The sequence below is a fragment of the Bos grunniens genome, chromosome 18 (genome assembly GCF_055505025.1).
Source record: "Bos grunniens cultivar Pamir isolate PY7600 chromosome 18, Bosgru_T2T1.0, whole genome shotgun sequence".
Lineage (NCBI taxonomy): Eukaryota > Metazoa > Chordata > Mammalia > Artiodactyla > Bovidae > Bos > Bos grunniens.
Window position 1 is genome coordinate 61,594,929 of NC_141182.1, and position 19,584 is coordinate 61,614,512.

The window sequence follows — 19,584 nt, forward strand, 5'->3', positions numbered from 1 at the left end:
GTCCCCATTGAACAATAACTCCCCAGTTCCCCCTTTACCTCAGCCCCTGGCAACCACCATTCTACATTTGTCTCCACAGCTTTGACTCTTTTCAGTACTTCACAGAAGTGGAATCATGCGATATTTGTATTTTTGTGACTGGCTTAAGTCACTCAGCATAATGTCCTCAAAGCACCTCCACACTGTAGCATGCGTCAGAAGGTCCTGCCTTTTTAAGGCTTAGTGATATTCCACTGTGGGTATAGACCTCCTTGTGTTTATTCATTCCTTCCTGGGTGGATATTTGTGTTGCTTCCAACTTTCAACTTTCCAACTTGCCAGAAGAATCCTGCGGATAGAGGAGTCTGGCAGGCTACAGTCAATGGGGTCGCAAACAGTCAGATACGCTTTCAGATCCTATGGATAATGCTGCTATGACCCTAAGTGTACAGCTATCTCTTTGAGAATCTATTTTCATTTCTTTTGGGTGTACTTGCTGAAGTGGAATTGCTAGACTATTGCAAATTATTTTTAACTTTGGAGCAACTACCATACATTATCCAGAACAGGTGCGCCATTTGACAGGCACAAGGGCTCATCAGCAGAATCTAAAGAAGAAGAAAACACGGGTCCAGAAAACTAAATGGCTTCCTCAAAGGCACAAGGTGTTGGCGGAACCAAGATTCTAACCAGAGCTGCCTGGCTCTTTGAATGCTTGCTCTGAACCAAAATGCTAAACTTGGACTTTGGAGTAACAGCATGGAACCACCTGGCAGGTGACTTCTGTAACTGGGTTAGTCTAGCCTTTCAGGGCCCTGTAGTGAGGCATATTTCATGCCTCAAAGGGCAGGACACAGCGTCCTGCCATTTCTGACTCAGAATGTAGATGAGGCTTCTCGCCCTCCAGGTAGCGTTTTTTTTTTTGGAATATAATTGCTTTACAATGTTGTGTTGGCTTCTGCTGTACAACAACGTGAATTAGCCATATATTTACATTTATCCCATCCCTCTTTAACCACCCCCCTCCCTCCCTCCCGCATCCCACCCTCTAGGTCATCACAGAGCCCCCAGCTGAGCTCCCTGTGCTATACAGCAGCTTCCCACTAGCTGTCTATGTTACACACGGTCATGTATATTTCAATGCTATGATTTCAATTTGTTCCCCACCCCTCCCTGCCATGTGTCCACAAGTCCGTTTTCTACATTTGCTCCTCCATTCCTAACCTGTAAATAGATTCATCAATACTGTTTTTTTTTTTTTTTAAGATTCCATATATTTGCATTAATATCCACTAGGTCCTGTCACACAGAGTGAAGTAAATCAGAGACAGGCCACTCTGGTGTGTGTGGGGGGCATTGGGGGAGAATGGATACATGAATATGTATGGCTGAGTCCCTTTGCTTTTCACCTGAAACTATCACAACATTCTTAATCGGCTATACCCCAGTACAAAATAAAAAGGTTTTTTTTTTTTTTTAAAGAGAAAAGAAAAAAAGAGGTCACTCTGGTTTGCTGATTTGACTGAGCTGGGCTAGAGTCTGTCCCTCCTTACAAATTCCATTTCATTCTGCCCCAAAGCAGTTCCAATTTGATGTTAGTCTGCAAACAATGCAACAGAAAGCTTCCAGGTTTCAGGATCCTTGGTGAAGAAATGTGTGGAGTCTGAGTTCTCTGATCAGCAAGCCCCTTAAAAGACACTTCGTCCTGATCCAAGAAGGCAGGGAATAATGACAATAAAAACCTCCACTGAATTACACAGGACAGCAAGACAGAGACGGTAGGCACTTTGTGCAAAATTGGACCAGCTGAGAGGAGCAGGAGCTTGGATGTGAGCCAGCAGAGCAGGTGGATTTCAATTAAAAAATCATCATTTTTATCCACTCAGCTTTTACCGATTAAGCAGCTACTGCATGTGCCCAGGACTGTGCTGGAGTCTTTTGCTTCTGAAGAAGCAGAAAACTTTGCTTTCTAGGTTCTTTCACTGATCTAATAATTAATTTGACATGAGACAAATTAACAAATTTGATTTGTTATGTGTGAGAGTCCCATAGAACTCTTTCTGCTTAATTTATTTTTAAATTGGAGGATAGTTGCTTTACAATATTGTGCTGGTTTCTGCCATACAACAACTCAACTTAGTCATAATTATACATCCCTCCCCCTTGAGCTTCCCTCCCTTCCCCCAACCCACCCCTTTAGGACATCACAGAGCACCGGGCTGAGCCCCCTGTGTTATACAGCGATTTCCTGTTAGCTCTGTGGTTTATACACAGAGGTGTATGTATGTCAGTGCGACTCTCAATTCGCCCCACCCTCTCCTTCCCCACGAGTCTGTTCTCTGCGTCTGCCCAGTGGGGCTCCCAGGCACAGAGGCCTTTCTGTCCCCCGTTTCTTGTAGGCAAGACTCCGGCCGTGATGACCTTCCATGCGTTCCAAAGGGCAGATTCGCGCAGTTGCTGATGGAGGGAGGAGCAGCCCCAGAACCACCTGAGATTAAAGGGTCCAGAGAAGGTCATCAAGACTGGGAGAGCCTACCGCCAAAGACCGCGGATCCCCCGAGATGAGATTAAGGGAGTGTAAGCCCTGCTCACCCCGCAATCTTGTCAGGGACCCCACCTTGGACCCACAGTTGTAAAAGCCCTGATTAAATTCCCTGGGGTTGAACACATCACTCTTTCGAGGCCGAAGCCTGGTGTGTCTCCCTTTGCCTGGTAAATGAGAAAGCTCTCCTCTTCTACTCCCCCCACAATTGTCTTGGGGGTTGATTTGGCATCGGTGTACAGAGAGTCTCAGTCTTCGGTAACCGAGGGCAGTCCAGTGTGGAAACAGAGACCAGGAAACTGGCCAAAGGCTGCAGAGACCGGGAAGGACTGCCCCATGTGAACGGTTTACCTGCGTGTCCATGGAGCTCCTCCTCATGGGGCGGGGGACCCCCCCACACCCTTTCCTTCTGGGTGTGTGACTGCCTTGCTTCCGTCTTAACTGAACAAACTGTGTGCTCGCCTGCTTGTTGGGCTGAGTGTCTATAGTACACATTCTACCTGTTCTTGTTTTTATAGCTTTTGCCTTCTTGAGAAATGCATTTTTCAATGAGGGCAAAGGCTGGGGGAACCTTGTTTTGAGCCTTTCGCCCCTGGAGGACGAGCAGCTAGATTTCCTGGTTTTCATCCAGACTCCTCCGGGTCCAATTCCTGGGCAGAGAACGAGGCTCTGGCTTCAAACCACCGCTCACGGCTGACACTCTCTCCGAGATCACTGGTGCTGAAATTTGGGATTTCAAGGTAAACCTCAGGTCATCCTAAACTGTTGGCTGGAGACTTCTGAGTCTCTCTCTCTCTCCATGAGAACTTGCTCTCACTCTCTGCTTTGTTCTCTTTCCAAGACCCACAGGTTTCAGTCTAGATCCGCTCGGTGAAGGAGCCCAAGTTCTGGTTTTTCTCTTTCCTCTCTCCCTCTCTCTCGCTCAGCTAAACTACACCCCCAGCATGTCCGCTGCCTTCATCAGGGTCGCGAGCAAGGCGCTGGGAGCCGTAGGTCACCTCCCACCACCTCCAACAAATCTCTCCCTTCTACACCCACACTTTATTCCCCAGCCCCCAAACAGCCAGCACAAACACTGCCTTTTTCTAATTTTGTTTTTTTTTTTTCCTGTGATTTCCTTTCTTACTTTATTTGAGAAGCAAGATTTCCTTCTCACCTAAACTTTATATCCCCTTCAGTTTTACCCCAGATGCCAGACAAACAGGGTGACAGACTTGGGGTGCTCCTGCTGTTTAATCTCCAACCATGCCCAGTGCCCACAAATCACCTCTGGGAATCCTCCTGCCTCCAGGCTCTCAGGTCCTCCAGCAAGTCCCCCCTCACTCCGGGCAAGGGACAGCCTGCTGGGTGGGCCACGTTCCAGCAGACCTCATTGGTGCAAAAGAAAGTCTTGGCAATGCCTCATGGGAGAGGTCCACCAGCGATGTCTGGTCAGGGATCAAAGGTAGAGCAGAGGACACTGAAAATCCCACCAAGCACAGGGTTTGAGGGAAATCCAGAAAACACTCTGAGCCACCATCAGGTGCCCCCTAAGAATGCTTCTGGCTTCCCTGGTAGATCAAATAGCAAAGAATTTCCCTGCGAGGCAAAGACTCAAGTTCTATCCCTGGATCGGGAAGATCCCCTGGAGAAGGGAATGGCAACCCGCTCCAGTATTCTTGCCTGGAGAATCCCCATGGAGAGAGCAGCCTGGTGGGCTACGGTCCATGGGGTTGCAGAGAGTCAGACACGACTGCACGACTAACACTAACACTCCTACTACTACAAGGAATGTTTCTGGGACGCAGGATTTTATTACTAAGAGCGCAGTTCTTGGTTGCAGGTTGCTCAACATGGAGAATCCCCTTTCTAAGCCAGAGAGGCTGAGAAAAGGAAAACTAGGCTTTGCTGCAATATTGCCAGGCCTTTACTTAAGTTGGGGCATGAAAAGATTTGGTCTCTCACTTATAATACTATCCTACAATTAGATCTACATTGCCAAAGTATGGGAACATGAATGGAGGTTAACCCCCCTACATTCTAAACAATCCCCTTCAATCTTCCTCCAAATCTCAGGGGGGAAATCAAGCTTTCCTCACTCCTGCAAGTTCCCTTACTCCTTCAGATTGTTCTGATCAGCCAAATGAAAACAATGGAATACACACACACAGACATATACACCCATAAACAAAACCCAAACAGTCAAAAACTAAATAAAGTACAAGAGATGGACCTGGCAAGCAAAGGGAACCAAAAATGATAGCCACCAGTGAAAAACAAAATTAATTAAAGCAGAGACTGGAAAATCAAATCAAATCAAGGTGCCAACTGGGGAATAAAGCAACAGAAACAAAACAAATATGGTGAGAAAAAGAAAGAAGAAGCAAAGTTAAGTAGAGGTAGATAAAGATTTATGTACATTAAGGAATAACTACAACAGGAAAATAGCAATAAAAAAAGCCAAAGAATAAATGTGTAAAAATAATAATAATAAAATTTAAAACTTTAAGAATTTAAAAGGAAAACCCCAAAGAACCACAGAAGGCCAACATAGAGACAGAAGTATAAACAGGAAATAAGAAGTGTGATAAAAAAAAAAATTCTCCCTGGGGGGTAAAAAATTCTCAAAAGCTTAAGTAGATTTAACAGTACTAATAAAATCAACTACTACAGCAACAGAGTGGGGGAAAAAAAATCCAGAAGCAACTAGAGAACAAGTCAAAATATAAAAATAATAAATGTTTTCCTTGGATCTTAGCTGTCAGCGTCCTTTCCCTCCCTGGGAGTCTCCATGCACCTCGCCTCCCCGCGAGCCCTCCAACACTGCGCTGGTCTCTGGCCCTGCTGAGTCGGCAGCTCAGATTCTAATCTGGTCCTGCTCCTGCCTATTCTTGCCTCTAAGGTCCACAGCTGCCAGAGCTGGCGTGGTTTCTTCTGCGGGAGCGGTTGGTGTCCTTTCACATATTCAGAGACACAGAATCTGCCTACTTGATCGAGTGGATTCAATCTGCAACTTGTGCAGCAGGTGGGAAGGTTCTGAGTTCTCCTCCTTAGCCGCACTGCCCCTGGGTATCAGCTGTGGCTTTGTCTCCACCTCTGCCTGTGAGTCGTCCACAGGGCTTTGCTCCTGAGGCTGTCCTGTAGGGCATGGGTCTGCCCCAGGGAGGAGGTGAGGGGGGTGCAGCTGCTGAGGTGGCAGGGCGCGGGGCGCCAGGTGCTCATGGGAACTGGTGGCTAGGGCCACAGGAAAGGGGCTTTTCTAGCCTCTGGTAGCTCTGCCCCAGTGGGATACAGCATAGAGGTGGCACAGCTGCTCGGATGGTGGGAACTCTGGGAGCGCCAAGTGTGCAGAGACCCCAGCTGTCAGCCGAGGGAGCTCTGGCCCTCCCAGGGTGTCTTCCTCACCTCTGACAGCTGCAGTCAGAGCGCCTCTGTGGCCGGTCCTTCTCTACTGTTCCCGGCTCCCTCCCCCGTGAAGGCAGTAACAGGCCAGCCTCTCTCTGGGGCCTTCCACTGTCTCGGGCTGACATGTGGGGACAGAGAGGCCACAGCGATGGCTCCACTGCCTGTGAGTGACTCTGCAGGATCGCCCTGCCTCCACGGCTGCCCGGGTTTTCTGCACAGGCATTTCCCACTGCCACCTCCTCCCTCACGTCCCCTCGGGCTTCTCCCTGCAGTCAACAGCTGAGCTTGCCCCCAGATCGCTCCACAATCCCTGCGCTCCAGCTCCCAGCCCTGCGCCTTCCAGGGGACTTTGCGTCCCTGCATCCCTCTCCCGGGAACGTATGGCTGCGGCAAGAATTGTCTCCGTGATTCTCATTCCATTCAGACTCTCACAGATCAGCTGCTTCACTCTCAGCCTCAAGTGCTTCTCCTCTGTCCCCTGAACAGTTTCCTCAGCCTCCAAGGGCACCCACGTAGGGACCGGACCCCTGCTTCAGTCCCCCCACCCTCCAAGGGCAGGTCCAGTCCTACTGACTCTCCTCTTTCCCCCCACTTCCTTCACCCTACCGAGTTTTGTGTGGTTCTATATAGTCTTCTCCAGTGGCCAGGTGCTCCTGCCTGCTCTCAGCTGCCGTTCTGCAAGATCTCCTGTGTCTGAAGGTGTCTTCCTAATGTATCTCTGGAGAGAGATGAACTCCACACCTACCTGCTCCTCTGCCATCTCATTCCCCCTCATCTAATCAAACTAAGACCCCATCTCCCCAGAGGGACGATCCCTATGGGACAGCATTTTATCAGCCAGTCTGCCATTCTTATCTGGGCCAAATTGAGCACCATTTGGTCTAAATTTTAGCTATAAAACTTTGACTAGAGAAAAAAAAGATGACATTTTATTATGACATGGTGTGGCCACAAAATTCTCTGGACTCTAGAGAAAACTGGCTAAGATAAAACTTTTTGAAATTGGGTGGAAAAAAAAAAACCCAAACAACAAAAACAACCTCTCCAAACAAAAACAAACAAACAAAAAACTGGTTCTTTTTGCATGTGCAATTAGAGAAAGCTAGCTTTTAAAATACTCCCCCCCGCCCCCCCCTCGCCCAGAATTCTGACACTGAGAGAACAAGTCCTGCTAGAAGAACATGGCTTTCCCTGTGCCTTAAGACCAGCACTCTTGGGTACATTTCTCTTATCTAATCTAATAATCTCTAATTCCTGGGATTGAGGGGGGAAATGGAAAGGAAGTCTTTTTTTTTTTTAAACTTTACATAATTGTATTAGTTTTGCCAAATATCAAAATGAATCCGCCACAGGTATACATGTGTTCCCCATCCTGAACCCTCCTCCCTCCTCCCTCCCCGTACCATCCCTCTGGGTCGTATCGTGCATCGAACCTGGACTGGCAACTCGTTTCTTACATGATATTTTACATGTTTCAATGTCATTCTCCCAAATCTTCCCACCCTCTCCCTCTCCCACAGAGTCCATAAGACTGTTCTATACATCAGTGTCTCTTTTGCTGTCTCGTACACCGGGTTAAACTTACACTTATTAAAACTGCTGGCTAGAAACCAGTAAGTTTTATAATACCCAATTCACGACTAAGTTTAGAAAATAAAGCTGAAAGATCCCTATCTGGATGTATGTATGTCTCAGTATTTGTCTTTGTTTTGGATTTTTGAGAGTAATTTGTAAAGGAGCTCTATTAAATTGGCTTAAAGAAAAGTAAGCACTTACAAATCAAACAATTCTAAAACTAAGAGACATTAAACTAAATGAATTTCAGGTTCACATGATCTGGGAAATATTCAGTGTTAAACATGGGATATGAAAGTTGAAGTCTCATTATGTACTTTAGAGTCATATTAATGACTCTTAATATGTCTTTAGAGTCATTAATATTAAATCTAATACTTTTATTGTGCCTGGATGGACTGAGTGTCATTAAATTTATGCATGTATGTTACAGCGTTTGTCAGCAAAATCTAACTTGGTATAGGATACAAGCTTTTGAGTGAACCCTTTGGATATAATTATGTTTTAGGTTTTCTAGGTTTTTGGTAACTTGGAGCTACAGAGTTTTACTAAACCAAGTCAAATAATAACTCATTAAATGTCTAAAGTATTTTTAAGATAAAATACTGGAATATGGATCACTGAACAAATCTACATTTACCTACTTTTGTCTTCTTGGGAGAGCAAAACTAAAAATCTTGGGTTTATTGGACATGCTTTGTATTATGTTGGGGAAAGAAACTGTAATTTGGGAAAATGCAACCTATGGAATATGCTCTTAAGTTTCCCAATCAAAAATCGCTAATGTGACCAGTGGTTCACAATTGTTTTCTTCTCATTTTTCAATATAGGTTAAGGTTTTAAGAGCTGAGGATTCTACTTGAAAGGTCTTTAAAGCTACTCAAAGCAATAAAGGAAATATTTTGGAATACAGTAGGAAAGTTGTGTTAAGGGAGACACTGTGCATGTGTGGAAAGGCTCCTTGGAAGTCAAAAAAGAGGGGGGCACCATCCCATAATAGGTGCCAGAAGCTGCTGGGCTGGGATCTGTCTTGGAAAAAAAAAGTTACACACTCATGTTGGTGAGGGTCCTAGAGCAGGTCAGGACCTAATTGGCTAAAGGTAAACAAAACTGAAAGAAATGCCCTCTATGAATGATTCAGCTGTCTCTTTTTTTTTTTAATTTGTTTTATTTACCCATTTATTTTGGCTCTGATGGGTCTTCACTGCCCTGCAGGCTTTTCTGTAGTTGCAGAGAGCAGGGGCGAGTCTCCAGTCGCCGCGCTCTGGCTTCTCACTGCGGCGACGTCACGTGTTGGGGACCACAGGCTCTAGGGCTCCCTGGCTTCCCTAGGTGCTGTGGTTCCTGGGTCCGAGTGCACAGGTTCGATTGTCGTGACACATGGGCTTAGCTGCCACACGGCATGTGGGATCTTCCAGGACCAGGGATGGAACCCACGTCTCTGGTATCGGCAGGTGGATATTTATCACTGAGCCACCAGGGAGGCTTTGATTTAACTGCCTCTTTAAGGGGCTCCACCCTTTTAGGGAGAATGTCCACACCCTTTCTCTCCAGATGTGCATCTCTGCCTTGCTTCTGTCTTAACAAAACAGCTTCTGTCTGTACTTTCCTGTTTGTTGTGCTGTGTCTCTAAAAATACACTTTTTTTTTTTTTTTTTTTACCATTTTGCCTTCTTGAGAAATGCATTTTTCAATGCAGGCAAGAGCCAGGGAAACCTTATTTCCAGCGTCTAGCCCCTGGTGGATGAGCGGCTAGGATTCCTGGGTTTCATCCAGGCCCCCCAGGTCCAATTCCTGAGCAGAGAACTAAGACTTTGCTTCCAGCCCCCACTTATGGCTCTCTCTCTCTCTTTGAGATCAGCCCCACTCGGTTTCAAAAGATGGGAATTGCAAATGATTGGTAAACAAATCTTTGCCATTCCATGCTGACAAGTCTTTCAAAGACAAGAAATTATGTCATAACAGCTCTTTTTTCTGACATAGGTCCCATAATCTAAACTATTTTGAGCCATGAAGGGAGAGGCAAAAGGCTTTTCTTTAGGCTGCAGCATCTTAATTGCCTTCAGTTCAAAATAATCTACAAGCCAAAGTGGCACATTTTACAGTGGAAATTCTGCCCCCCGCCACTTCTCCTTAAGCAATGTTTCCAGTATATAATAATAGTATATTATTTGAAATATATTTAAAGAATATATAAATATACATTATATGTATATATGAATCACTTCGCTGAACAATTGAAACATTATAAATCAAAAACACTTTAATAAAAAAAAATTTTTTTTTAAGATGCTGAAGCTCCAACACTTTGGGTACCTGATGTGAAGAGCCGACTAATTTGAAAAGACCCTGATGCTTGAAAGATTGAGGGCAGGAGGAGAAGGGGACGGCAGAGGATGGGATGCTTGGTTGGCATCACCGACTTGATGGACATGAGTATGAGCAAACTCCTGGAGATAGTGAGGGACAGGGAAGCCTGGCATCCACGCAGTCCATGGAGTTGCAAAGAGTTGGACAAAAGTTAGTCACTGAACTGAACTGAACGGATGTTTAAGAAACCAAATCTCAGAGACAGGGAGCTTGTCAATGTGTCCTTTTTCACCTGCTCCCCATCACTCCTTTGCTTCCTAGAACTGGACTCCTGGGGCCAAGGGCACATGGACTTTCTTGACGGCTTGCTGTGTCATTTTCTCAGCAGATCTGACCCTCCTCGACTTTATCTAGGATGCTGTGTCAGGATGTTCACCAATTTGGTCAAAAGCTGGTCCGCAGGCGGCTGCTGGAGCCCAGGGATGGGTTTGAGAGGCCCAAGACCGGTCATCTGAATACTCTGGACCTGGTGGCCTTGGGTGTGGGCAGCACCCTGGGAGCTGGTGTGTACATCTTGGTTGGAGAAGTGGCTGTGTATGAGGCTGGACCAGCAACTGTCATCTGCTTCTTTGCGGCTGGCCTGTCTACTCTTTTGTCCGGGCTCTGCTATGCGGAGTTGGCAGCCTGGGTACCACGCCCCGGTTCTGCCTACCTCTACAGCTACGTCACCATGGGTCAGCTGTGTGCCTTCATCATTGGCTGGAACCTCATCCTGTCCTTTGTCATGGGTGAGAAGATGGGATGGGGGAAGGCGGGGCTGAAGGTCAGAAAATTCAGAGGGGGATTGGAGTGTTGCTGACTCATGAGATCTTTATTATCCACCTTGTGGAGTGAAGTGGGTAATTGTAGAGGAACTTCATAGCTTGAAACTTTATTCTACTTAGATCTACACTGCTTTCCTGAAATGATGGGAGCTAGAACCGAGAAGGAAAAGCACCTATAGGGGGTGGGTGAGAGGAGCCCACAAGCTCCTGCCCTCACCGTAGTGAAGTCTCTGCTCAGCTGTTTCCTTTCATCTCCTCCTAAAATATTAAATTGGAGAAGGAAATGGCAACCCACTCCAGTATTCTTGCCTGGGGAGTACCGCGGACAGAGGAACCTGCCAGGTTACAGTCCATGGGGTCACAAAGAGTTGGACACGACTGAGTGATTAACAACAACAACAACAACACATTAAATAGTTGACCTGTTCTGTAAATCATCTGGGCCTACTCTGTCCACTCCATAAAAGGAAACATTTGGAGATTGGGGATTTTCTGTTTTCTCCCCCAAATAAATCGCATGGTACACGGTGAGGGTGCAATTTGTAATTGTCAGTGGGTCTTCATCTTTTGCTGCTGTAGCGACTGCCTGTGAGGCCAGAGCCTGGAGCTACACCTTTGACAGCCTGATTGGGAACCACATCTCTCAGGTGTTCCAGGAGACTTTCTCTCTGCATGTGCCCTACTTCCTGGCGACCTATGTAGACTTTTTTGCCTTCATCCTGGTGCTGCTGCTCACAGGTGAGACAGAGGTCAGCTAAAGTGGGGTGTGGAAGGGGAGCTGGGGTACAAAAGGCTTGGGGTTCTGGAATGGTGGGAGGATTAGGACTGGAATGAAGTGTCTGAGATAAGAGAGACAGGAAGGCAAGACACAGACCATTGTTTTCAACCCTTGGCAGTCTTGACATTCTGGCTTGAATCATTCTGTGGTGTCGGGGGCTCTCCTGTTCATTGTAGGTTTTGCTTTCAGTCGTTGTCAGATCCTGAGTGGCACCCCTGGTCTTTGTTGTTTAGTCGGTAAGTCGTTATCTGACTCTTTGCCACCCCATGCAATGTAGCCCGCCAGGTCCCTCTGTCCACAGGATTTTCCAGGCAAGACTACTGGAGTGGGTTGCCATTTCCTTCTGCAGGGGATCTTCCTGACCCCAGGATCAAATCTGCATCTCCTGCATTGGCAGGTGGATTCTTTACCACTGAGCCACTAGGGAAGCCGCCGCTTATCTTTACTGACTAGAAAAATTGATGCCCTACACCCAAAGTATGACAATCAGAATGCCTCAAGATACTGCCAGAAGTTTCTTCAGAGACAAAGTCACCCCCATCTGATAATCATTACTTAGGCTTACAAGTTTCTTCCTTGTACTGAGATTGAAGATGTTTGTTTAATTCAGAGGAAATTCACACAGAGTAAAATTAACTATTTTACTGTACTCCCCCAGTTTACTAAGATATGATTGCTACACAAGATTATATAATTTTAAGATGAGGAAAGTAATGATTTGATAGACCTGTCTACTATGAGATGACTGCCACAATAAGAAATTAGCCATTTGCAAGTGTACAATTCTGTGGGACTTGTATTACATTCACAGTGCTGTGGAACCATCACCTCCACCTACTTCCAAACATTTTCATCACAACAAAAGGAAATCCCTAAAGATTTAAACATAAGACCAGACCTTAAAACTCCTAGAGGAAAACATAGGCAAAACACTCTCCGACATAAATCACAGCAGGATCCTCTATGACCCACCTCCCAGAGTATGGAAATAAAAGCAAAAATAGGTTCCAGTTTCATCCATCTCATTAGAACTGATTCAAATGTATTCTTTTTAATGGCTGAGTAATACTCCATTGTGTATATGTACCACAGCTTTCTTATCCATTCATCTGCTGATGGGCATCTAGGTTGCTTCCATGTCCTGGCTGTTATAAACAGTGCTGCAATGAACATTGGGGTACACGTGTCTCTTTCCCTTCTGGTTTCCTCAGTGTGTATGCCCAGCAGTGGGATTGCTGGATCATAAGGCAGTTTTATTTCCAGTTTTTTAAGGAATCTCCACACTGTTCTCCATAGTGGCTGTACTAGTTTGCATTCCCACCAACAGTGTAAGAGAGTTCCCTTTTCTCCAGTACTGGATGCTTGGGGCTGGTGCACTGGGACGACCCAGAGGGAGGAGGGAGGAGGGAGGAGGGTTCAGGATGGGGAATGCGGGTATACCTGTGGCGGATTCATTTTGATATTTGGCAAAACTAATACAATATTGTAAAGTTTAAAAATAAAATAAAAATTAAAAAAAGAAAAAAAAAAGCAAAAATAAACAAATGGAACCTAAATAACTTAAAAGCTTTTGCACAACGAAGGAAACAATAAGCAGAGTGAAAAGACAGCCTTTGGAATGGGAGAAAATAATAGCAAACAGAGCAACTGACAAAGAATTAATCTCAAAAATATACAAGCAACTCCTGCAGCTCAATTCCAGAAAAATAAATGGCCCAATCAAAAAATGGGCCAAAAACAACTAAACAGACAGTTCTCCAAAGAAGACATACAGATGGCTAACAAATACATGAAAAGATGCTCAACATCATTCATTATCAGAGAAATGCAAATCAAAACCACGATGAGGTACCATCTCATGTTGGTCAGAATGGATGCTATCAAAAAATCTACAAGCAATAAATGCTGGAGAGGGTGTGGAGAAAAAGGAACCCTCTTTCACTGTTAGTGGGAATGCAAACTAGTACAGCCACAATGGAGAACAGTGTGGAGATTCCTTAAAAATCTGGAAATAGAACTGCCACATGACCCTGCAATCTCACTGCTGGGCATACACACCAAGGAAACCAGAATTGAAAGAGACACGTGTACCCCAATGTTCATCGCAGCACTGTTTACAATAACCAGGACATGGAAGCAACCTAGATGTCCATCGGCAGACGAATGGATAAAAAAGCTGTGGCATATATACACAATGGAATATTACTCAGCCATTAAAAAGGATACATTTGAATCAGTTCTAATGAGGTGGATGAAACTGGAGGCTATTATACAGAGTGAAGTAAGCCAGAAAGAAAAACACCAATACAGTATACTAACACGTATATATGGAATTTAGAAAGATGGTAACAACGACCCTCTATGCAAGACAGCAAAAGAGACACAGATGTATAAAACAGTATTTCCGACTCTGTGGGAGAAGGCAAGGGTGGGATGATTTGAGGGAATAGCATTGAAACACATATAGTACCATATGTGAAACAGATCGCCAGTCCAGGTTCGAAGCATAAGACAGGGTGCTCAGGGCTGGTGCACTGGAATGACCCTGGGGGATGGGTTGGGGAGGGAGGTGGGAGGGAGGTTCAGGATGGGGAACACATGTACACCCATGGCTGATTCATGTCAATGTATGGCAAAAACCACTACAATATTGTAAAGTGATTAGCCTCCAACTAAAATAAATAACTTAAAAAAAAAAAAGCAAACAAATGGTGGTGATTGCAGCAATGAAATTAAAAGACGCTTACTATTTGAAAGGAAAGCTATGACCAACCAAAATAGCATATTCAAAAGCAGAGACATTACTTTGCCAACAAAGGTCCGTCTAGTCAAGGCTATGGTTTTTCCAATGGTCATGTATGGATGTGAGAGTTGGACAGTGAAGAAAGCTGAGCGTGGAAGAATTGATGCTTTTGAACTGTGGTGTTGGAGAAGACTCTAGAGAGTCCCTTGGGCTGCAAGGAGATCCAACTAGTCCATTCTAAAGGAGATCAGTCCTGGGTGTTCTTTGGAAGGAATGATGCTAAAGCTGAAACTCCAGTACTTTGGCCACCTCATGTGAAGAGTTGACTCATTGGAAAAGACTGATGCTGGGAGGGATTGGGGGCAGGAGGAGAAGGGGACAACAGAGGATGAGACAGCTGGATGGCATCACCGACTTGATGGATGTGAGTTTGAGTGAACTCTGGGAGTTGGTGATGGACAGGGAGGCCTGGCGTGCTGCAATTCCTGGGGTCGCAAAAAGTCGGACACAACTGAGTGACTGAACTGAACTGAAAATAAATAAATTAAAACAACAACAACAACAACAAAAGGAAACCCTGTACCCTCTGAGCAGTCACCATCCACCTGCTACTAATGCCCAGACCCCAGCTCCTGTAAGCACTAGTTTCCTTTCTGTGTCTATGGATTCGGTTATTTTGGATGTCTCATATTCTATCTTTCCCACAGGACTACTGGTTCTGGGAGTTCATGAGTCAGCCCTAGTTAACAAAGTGTTCACAAGCTTGAACCTTCTGGTCCTCAGCTTCATCATCCTCTCTGGCTTCATTAAGGGAGACCTGCACAACTGGAAGCTCACGAATCAGGACTACTCATTGACCACATTGAACACATCTGGATACAGTGACATCTCTCGGTTAGGAGGGTCCTCTTGGCCAGCTCTTGCATGTGGATGGGGCAGAGCTGCGAATATGGTGGAGACTAAAGAGACCTGGGCTGATGGATCCAGGGGATGGGAGTCCTGGAGCCCAGCACTTGTGGTATTAAGGGAGGAGTCCAGAAGAGGTCACTGAACTCACCTCACCCACCTTCTTTCTTGTTCCTTCTCTCACCATAGCTTGGGCCCTCTGGGTTCTGGAGGGCTTGTGCCCTTTGGCTTTGAAGGGATTCTTCATGGAGCAGCGACATGTTTCTATGCCTTTGTTGGCTTTGATGTCATTGCCACTACAGGTAACGTGATCACTGTGTGTCCTATCGAGGGTCTGGGCAGGTAGGGCTGTCCTTGGGCATAGGGATTGGGAGAAGGTTAGACTGCTTTTGGAGGTGCAAGAAGGAAGGGGATTTTGTGCTTTCATTCCAGTGTCTTTCTTGACTCAGTAATTCACCGATCTTGCAGAGGGTGAAGTCCTAAATCCTCATCGTTCCATCCCCTTGGGCATCGTGATTTCACTCTCCATCTGCTTTTTGGCGTGTTTTGGTGTCTCGGCGGCACTCACTCTCATGGTGCCCTACTACCAGATTCAGCTTGAGAGCCCCTTGCCGCAGGCTTTTCTCCACATTGGGTGGGGCCCTGCCAGATATGTGGTGGCTGTTGGCGCCCTCTGTGCTCTTACGTCCAGGTCAGTGTCTTGGTTTTCTCCCCATCCACTGTCAGATGCTTGGGTATCTCAGCCCTTGGGATTGAGAGACAAGAGGGAAGGACATCTTGCCCTTGTAGACTAGGGATCAGAAGCCACTGTCTGCCCTGCTTCTGCACGTCCTCATATGCGTTTCCATTTTCTTTTCCAGTCTCCTGGGTACCATATTCCCCATGCCTCGGTTGATCTATGCAATGGCAGAGGATGGGCTCCTTTTCCGGGGACTTGCTTGGACCTGTACCCGCACAGGCACCCCCATCCTGGCCATCATATTTGCTGGAAGTCTTACAGGTTAAAAACAACAACAACAACAAATCCACTCTGTCCTTGATCAATTTTCTAGACTTGTATATTTCCTCTGGTTTCTCACTATCTCCATCCATCTTGTTTGTTCCCTCATTCCAGGGGTCATGACCTTACTCTTTGAGCTCAGTGATCTTGTGGACCTCGTGTCAACTGCGATGCTGCTTGCTTACTCCCTGGTGGCATTTTCTGTCCTTGTCCTCAGGTGAGACTCCAGTATAGTTTGACTGGGGTCAGGGGAGAAAGGTCTTTGGTTTGTCCAAGTTTAATTGGGAGATAATCCTTTTCCGCCTTCCATGCTCCCTTCTAAATGTCCTGCTATCATTAAGTTGGGAAAGATTAGATTGTCTGATGTTGGATGAGTAGGGGCTGCTATGAATATTGACTTAATATTTCTACTTCAGGTATCAGCCAGACCAGAACTTAAGCGACAAAGAGGCAACAGAGGAGCAAATTGATATTTCTCTGCTAGAAGCAAGTCATTTTGAACCTGGGCCTGAAGCAAGAACCTCAAACATTCTAAAGAGTCTCTGCTGCCCCAGTAACACCATTCCCACTCTGAAATCTGGGCAGATTGTCTATTCATGTGCCTTCCTGCTTGGTTAGTGTTGGGATTTCTCATTGGTTGTATTCTGAAATTAACAGAATGGGGAGGGCAGATCATCTGGGGAAGTTGAGGAAGAATCAAGGTAGGATGGCCCTTCATGAGGTGGACAGTTTCAGAGATGGGTGTGACCCAAAGTTCTGACATCTTTGTCTTCTGGGTCCAGCCTGTTCTCCTCCACCTTGACCCTTGCAGTTCTCCTGCTGACCATCCTGAGCCTGGTCCTGGCCCAGTGGCCCAGCCAGGTGTTCTCTGGAGACCCCGTGCTCACAACAGTGGCTGTGCTGCTGCTGCTTCTCATCACTGGGGTCATGGCCATCATCTGGAGGCAGCTCCAGAGCCCCTTTCCTGTTTACTTCAAGGTAAGTGACCTTATGTGCCCAGAGTGTCCACCTTGAGTGAATGAAGTCAGCCTGCTTTGAGGTCTAAACATCTCTGTCAGACCAAGGAATAAGGGGAGTTGCTAAAACCCATGGACACTTCTCTGATCCACACTTGGTGCTTCCCATACACAATCTCAGGAGGCACTGAACTCAGTCTGAATAGGATTGTGGTCACCCTACCCATACAGGGCAGTGTCTCCCTCTCAGACGTCTGGGCTGTGTTCAGGGATGAACTGACTCTGCCCACAGGTGCCTGCTCTGCCTGTCCTCCCACTGGTGAGCATCTTTGTGAATGTTTACCTGATGATGCAGATGGACACTGGGACCTGGACCCTATTTGGCATTTGGATGGGGATTGGTAAGTGGCTTCCTTGGAAAATAAGACCTCCTGAGGGACTGAATCAAATCACCTTCCTACTACTTCTCCCCTCCTGTTAGACATCATAAAAGGAGGCCCGCTGGGCATTTGTAAGTGAGAAGAGTGCCAAATTTTCTTTCTCACTGTCTCATTTGCCTGCTAGGATTCGCCATATACTTTGGATATGGGATCAGACACAGCCTGGAGAACAATGAGCCGCAGCCACCAGCCTCCACCTCGCAGACTTGACAAAAACATTCCTAGTGATGAATGGTCTTAACCACAGGAAACAGATGCTGTGTGGAATCCTTCTATGCACTGGAGGTATCTTGTGGTTCAAGGGGCATTTTGAGCCTCTGTGGAGCTTGAGGTTGGAATGCATTTAGAGCCCTGTGTTCATTGGTAGTGGACAAAATGGCTTCAGAGTTGTATACTTTTAAGTTTTCAAAGCTTACTATGCATGCAGAAAAGTGCATGCTTCATAAGTGAGTTGCAAGATCAGTTTTCACAAAGAAAGTACAACAATGGAAACATCGAGCTGAGGAACCAATAAAATATTAATGGGCACATGAGAAACAGTTTCTTGTGCCTCATTTCCAGTGAAAACACAGATTGTGATCTGGGAAGGAAATGCAGGTAACTATATATTGTGTCAAGTGTTACACCTCAAATATTAGGACACAAATACTTTGAAAGTAAGAAGGGAACATATACACTATGCCAATAGTAACATAAGAAAGCTAAGATAGCTATATTAATATAGGAAAAAGTAGAATTTAAGAAAAAATAAACAGATAAAGTAGATCATTCGGTAATGAAAAGGGGAAAATGCTCATTTTTATTTTTTCCCCAAGCTTTATTGACATATAGTGTAACATTGTGTAAATGATCATTTTTCTTTACTCTTGTTGCAGAACCTTAGAATTGCACAGTAAAGCTGATGAGGAAAAGTTCTTAATTGACCAAAAAAAAAAAAAAAAAAACCCACAACAGCAACACCTGCATTGCTAAAGGAAGGGAAATGAAATGAGAGGTAATTGTTGGTTGATATATGCTTACCGTTGTGTGGAACTAAGAGATAGAAAGTGAACCTGAAAAGTCAAGATAAAAAGCGATCACTGCAGACAGAATGTTTGAAATTAAGATCACACACTTTCACAATGTTGGTAATAATGAAGCATATGATTTTTTGTGGGAATGAAAAACTGAAGTAGAGTAAAGGGGAGATAAAGCTCAAGAAACTGAACAGCAAAATTGTTAACTGAATTAAAATATAAATGGAGGAGGATTAACAGAAATAGAATATCACTGTCTTGCAAGTTCTAATGAAATTACAGTCTTACAACACAATTAAACTGGAGACTGACTTTGCTAGGTGAAACTTTGATGGACAGGTTGACATCACCTGATTATCATTCTACCCTTCCTGATGTGGGACAACCAAACACCAATAAAGAACACTTCCTGGAATATAGCCCTGATGAAAAGTTGAATCAGAATATAATCAAGCTTTTGGATTAACTACCAGCTCATAGGAGACATAAGGGAGAGATTCATATTTCAACTGAAAACACAGTCAGCCAAAACTGGAATGTGGGCAGTTCTCCAGGAGAGAAAATGGTGCACTCTCTGTAATATTAGTAGAGGGAATTCCTTGGTGGTCCAGTGGTGAGGACTCTGTGCTTCCACTGCTGGGGGCTCAGGTTCCATCCCTGGTCAGGGAACTAAGATCCAGTGAGCTGTGAAGTGCAGCCAATAAAATAAAATAAATTGGTACGGCCCAAACAAGAGATTCATTAATTAATTCAAAAAAGTCACTCATACAGGCATATCTTGGAAATATTGCGGGTTGGGTCCAGACCACCTGAATAAAAAGAATTGGCAATGAAAGGAGACATAATTTTTTAAGTTTCCCTGTGCATGTAGAAGTTATGTTATACTACACCCTAAGTGAGAAATCAGTTCAGTTCAGTCGCTCAGTCATGTTCAACTCTTTGCGACCCCATGGACTGTAGCACACCAGGCCTCCCTGTCCATCACCAACTCCCAGAGTCCACCCAAACTCATGTCAATTGAGTCAATGATGCCATCCAACCATCCCATCCTCTGTCGTCCCCTTCCCCTCCCGCCTTCAATCTTTTCCAGCTTCAGGGTCTTTTCAAATGAGTCAGCTGTTCACATCAGGT

The 19,584-nt window shown here is 45.4% G+C and overlaps 1 protein-coding gene across 8 annotated transcripts; it reads left to right on the plus strand.

Moving 5' to 3' along the window:
- The first annotated feature begins 2,307 nt into the window (after nucleotides 1–2,307).
- LOC147354560 (cationic amino acid transporter 3-like) lies at nucleotides 2,308–19,183 on the plus strand. Of its 8 annotated transcripts, none has more exons than XR_015145164.1 (14): nucleotides 2,950–3,261; nucleotides 5,403–5,525; nucleotides 9,770–10,578; nucleotides 11,194–11,352; nucleotides 14,843–15,029; nucleotides 15,231–15,343; nucleotides 15,510–15,732; nucleotides 15,902–16,041; nucleotides 16,156–16,258; nucleotides 16,458–16,654; nucleotides 16,853–17,019; nucleotides 17,290–17,398; nucleotides 17,562–17,722; nucleotides 18,313–19,183. XR_015145164.1 is itself a non-coding variant. In XM_086349713.1 (13 exons), the coding sequence occupies exons 3-13, from the start codon at nucleotides 10,206–10,208 to the stop codon at nucleotides 17,645–17,647; spliced, it is 1,857 nt and encodes a 618-aa protein (XP_086205839.1). In that variant the 5' UTR covers nucleotides 2,308–3,261; nucleotides 5,403–5,525; nucleotides 9,770–10,205; the 3' UTR covers nucleotides 17,648–17,974. The 8 variants fall into 8 exon arrangements, 4 of the variants coding, with proteins under 4 accessions (XP_086205839.1, XP_086205842.1, XP_086205840.1 ...); XR_015145165.1 differs by having other exon boundaries at nucleotides 10,179–10,578; XM_086349713.1 differs by lacking the exon at nucleotides 18,313–19,183 and having other exon boundaries at nucleotides 2,308–3,261; nucleotides 17,562–17,974.
- The last annotated feature ends 401 nt before the right edge of the window (nucleotides 19,184–19,584 follow it).

Coding starts and splice junctions, on each gene's coding strand:
- LOC147354560 (XM_086349713.1), top strand. CDS start 10,206: ATGCTGTGTCAGGATGTTCACCAATTTGGTCAAAAGCTGGTCCGCAGG. Junction 15,733..15,901: donor CTCTGTGCTCTTACGTCCAG/GTCAGTGTCTTG, acceptor TTTCTTTTCCAG/TCTCCTGGGTACCATATTCC. Junction 16,042..16,155: donor ATTTGCTGGAAGTCTTACAG/GTTAAAAACAAC, acceptor CCCTCATTCCAG/GGGTCATGACCTTACTCTTT.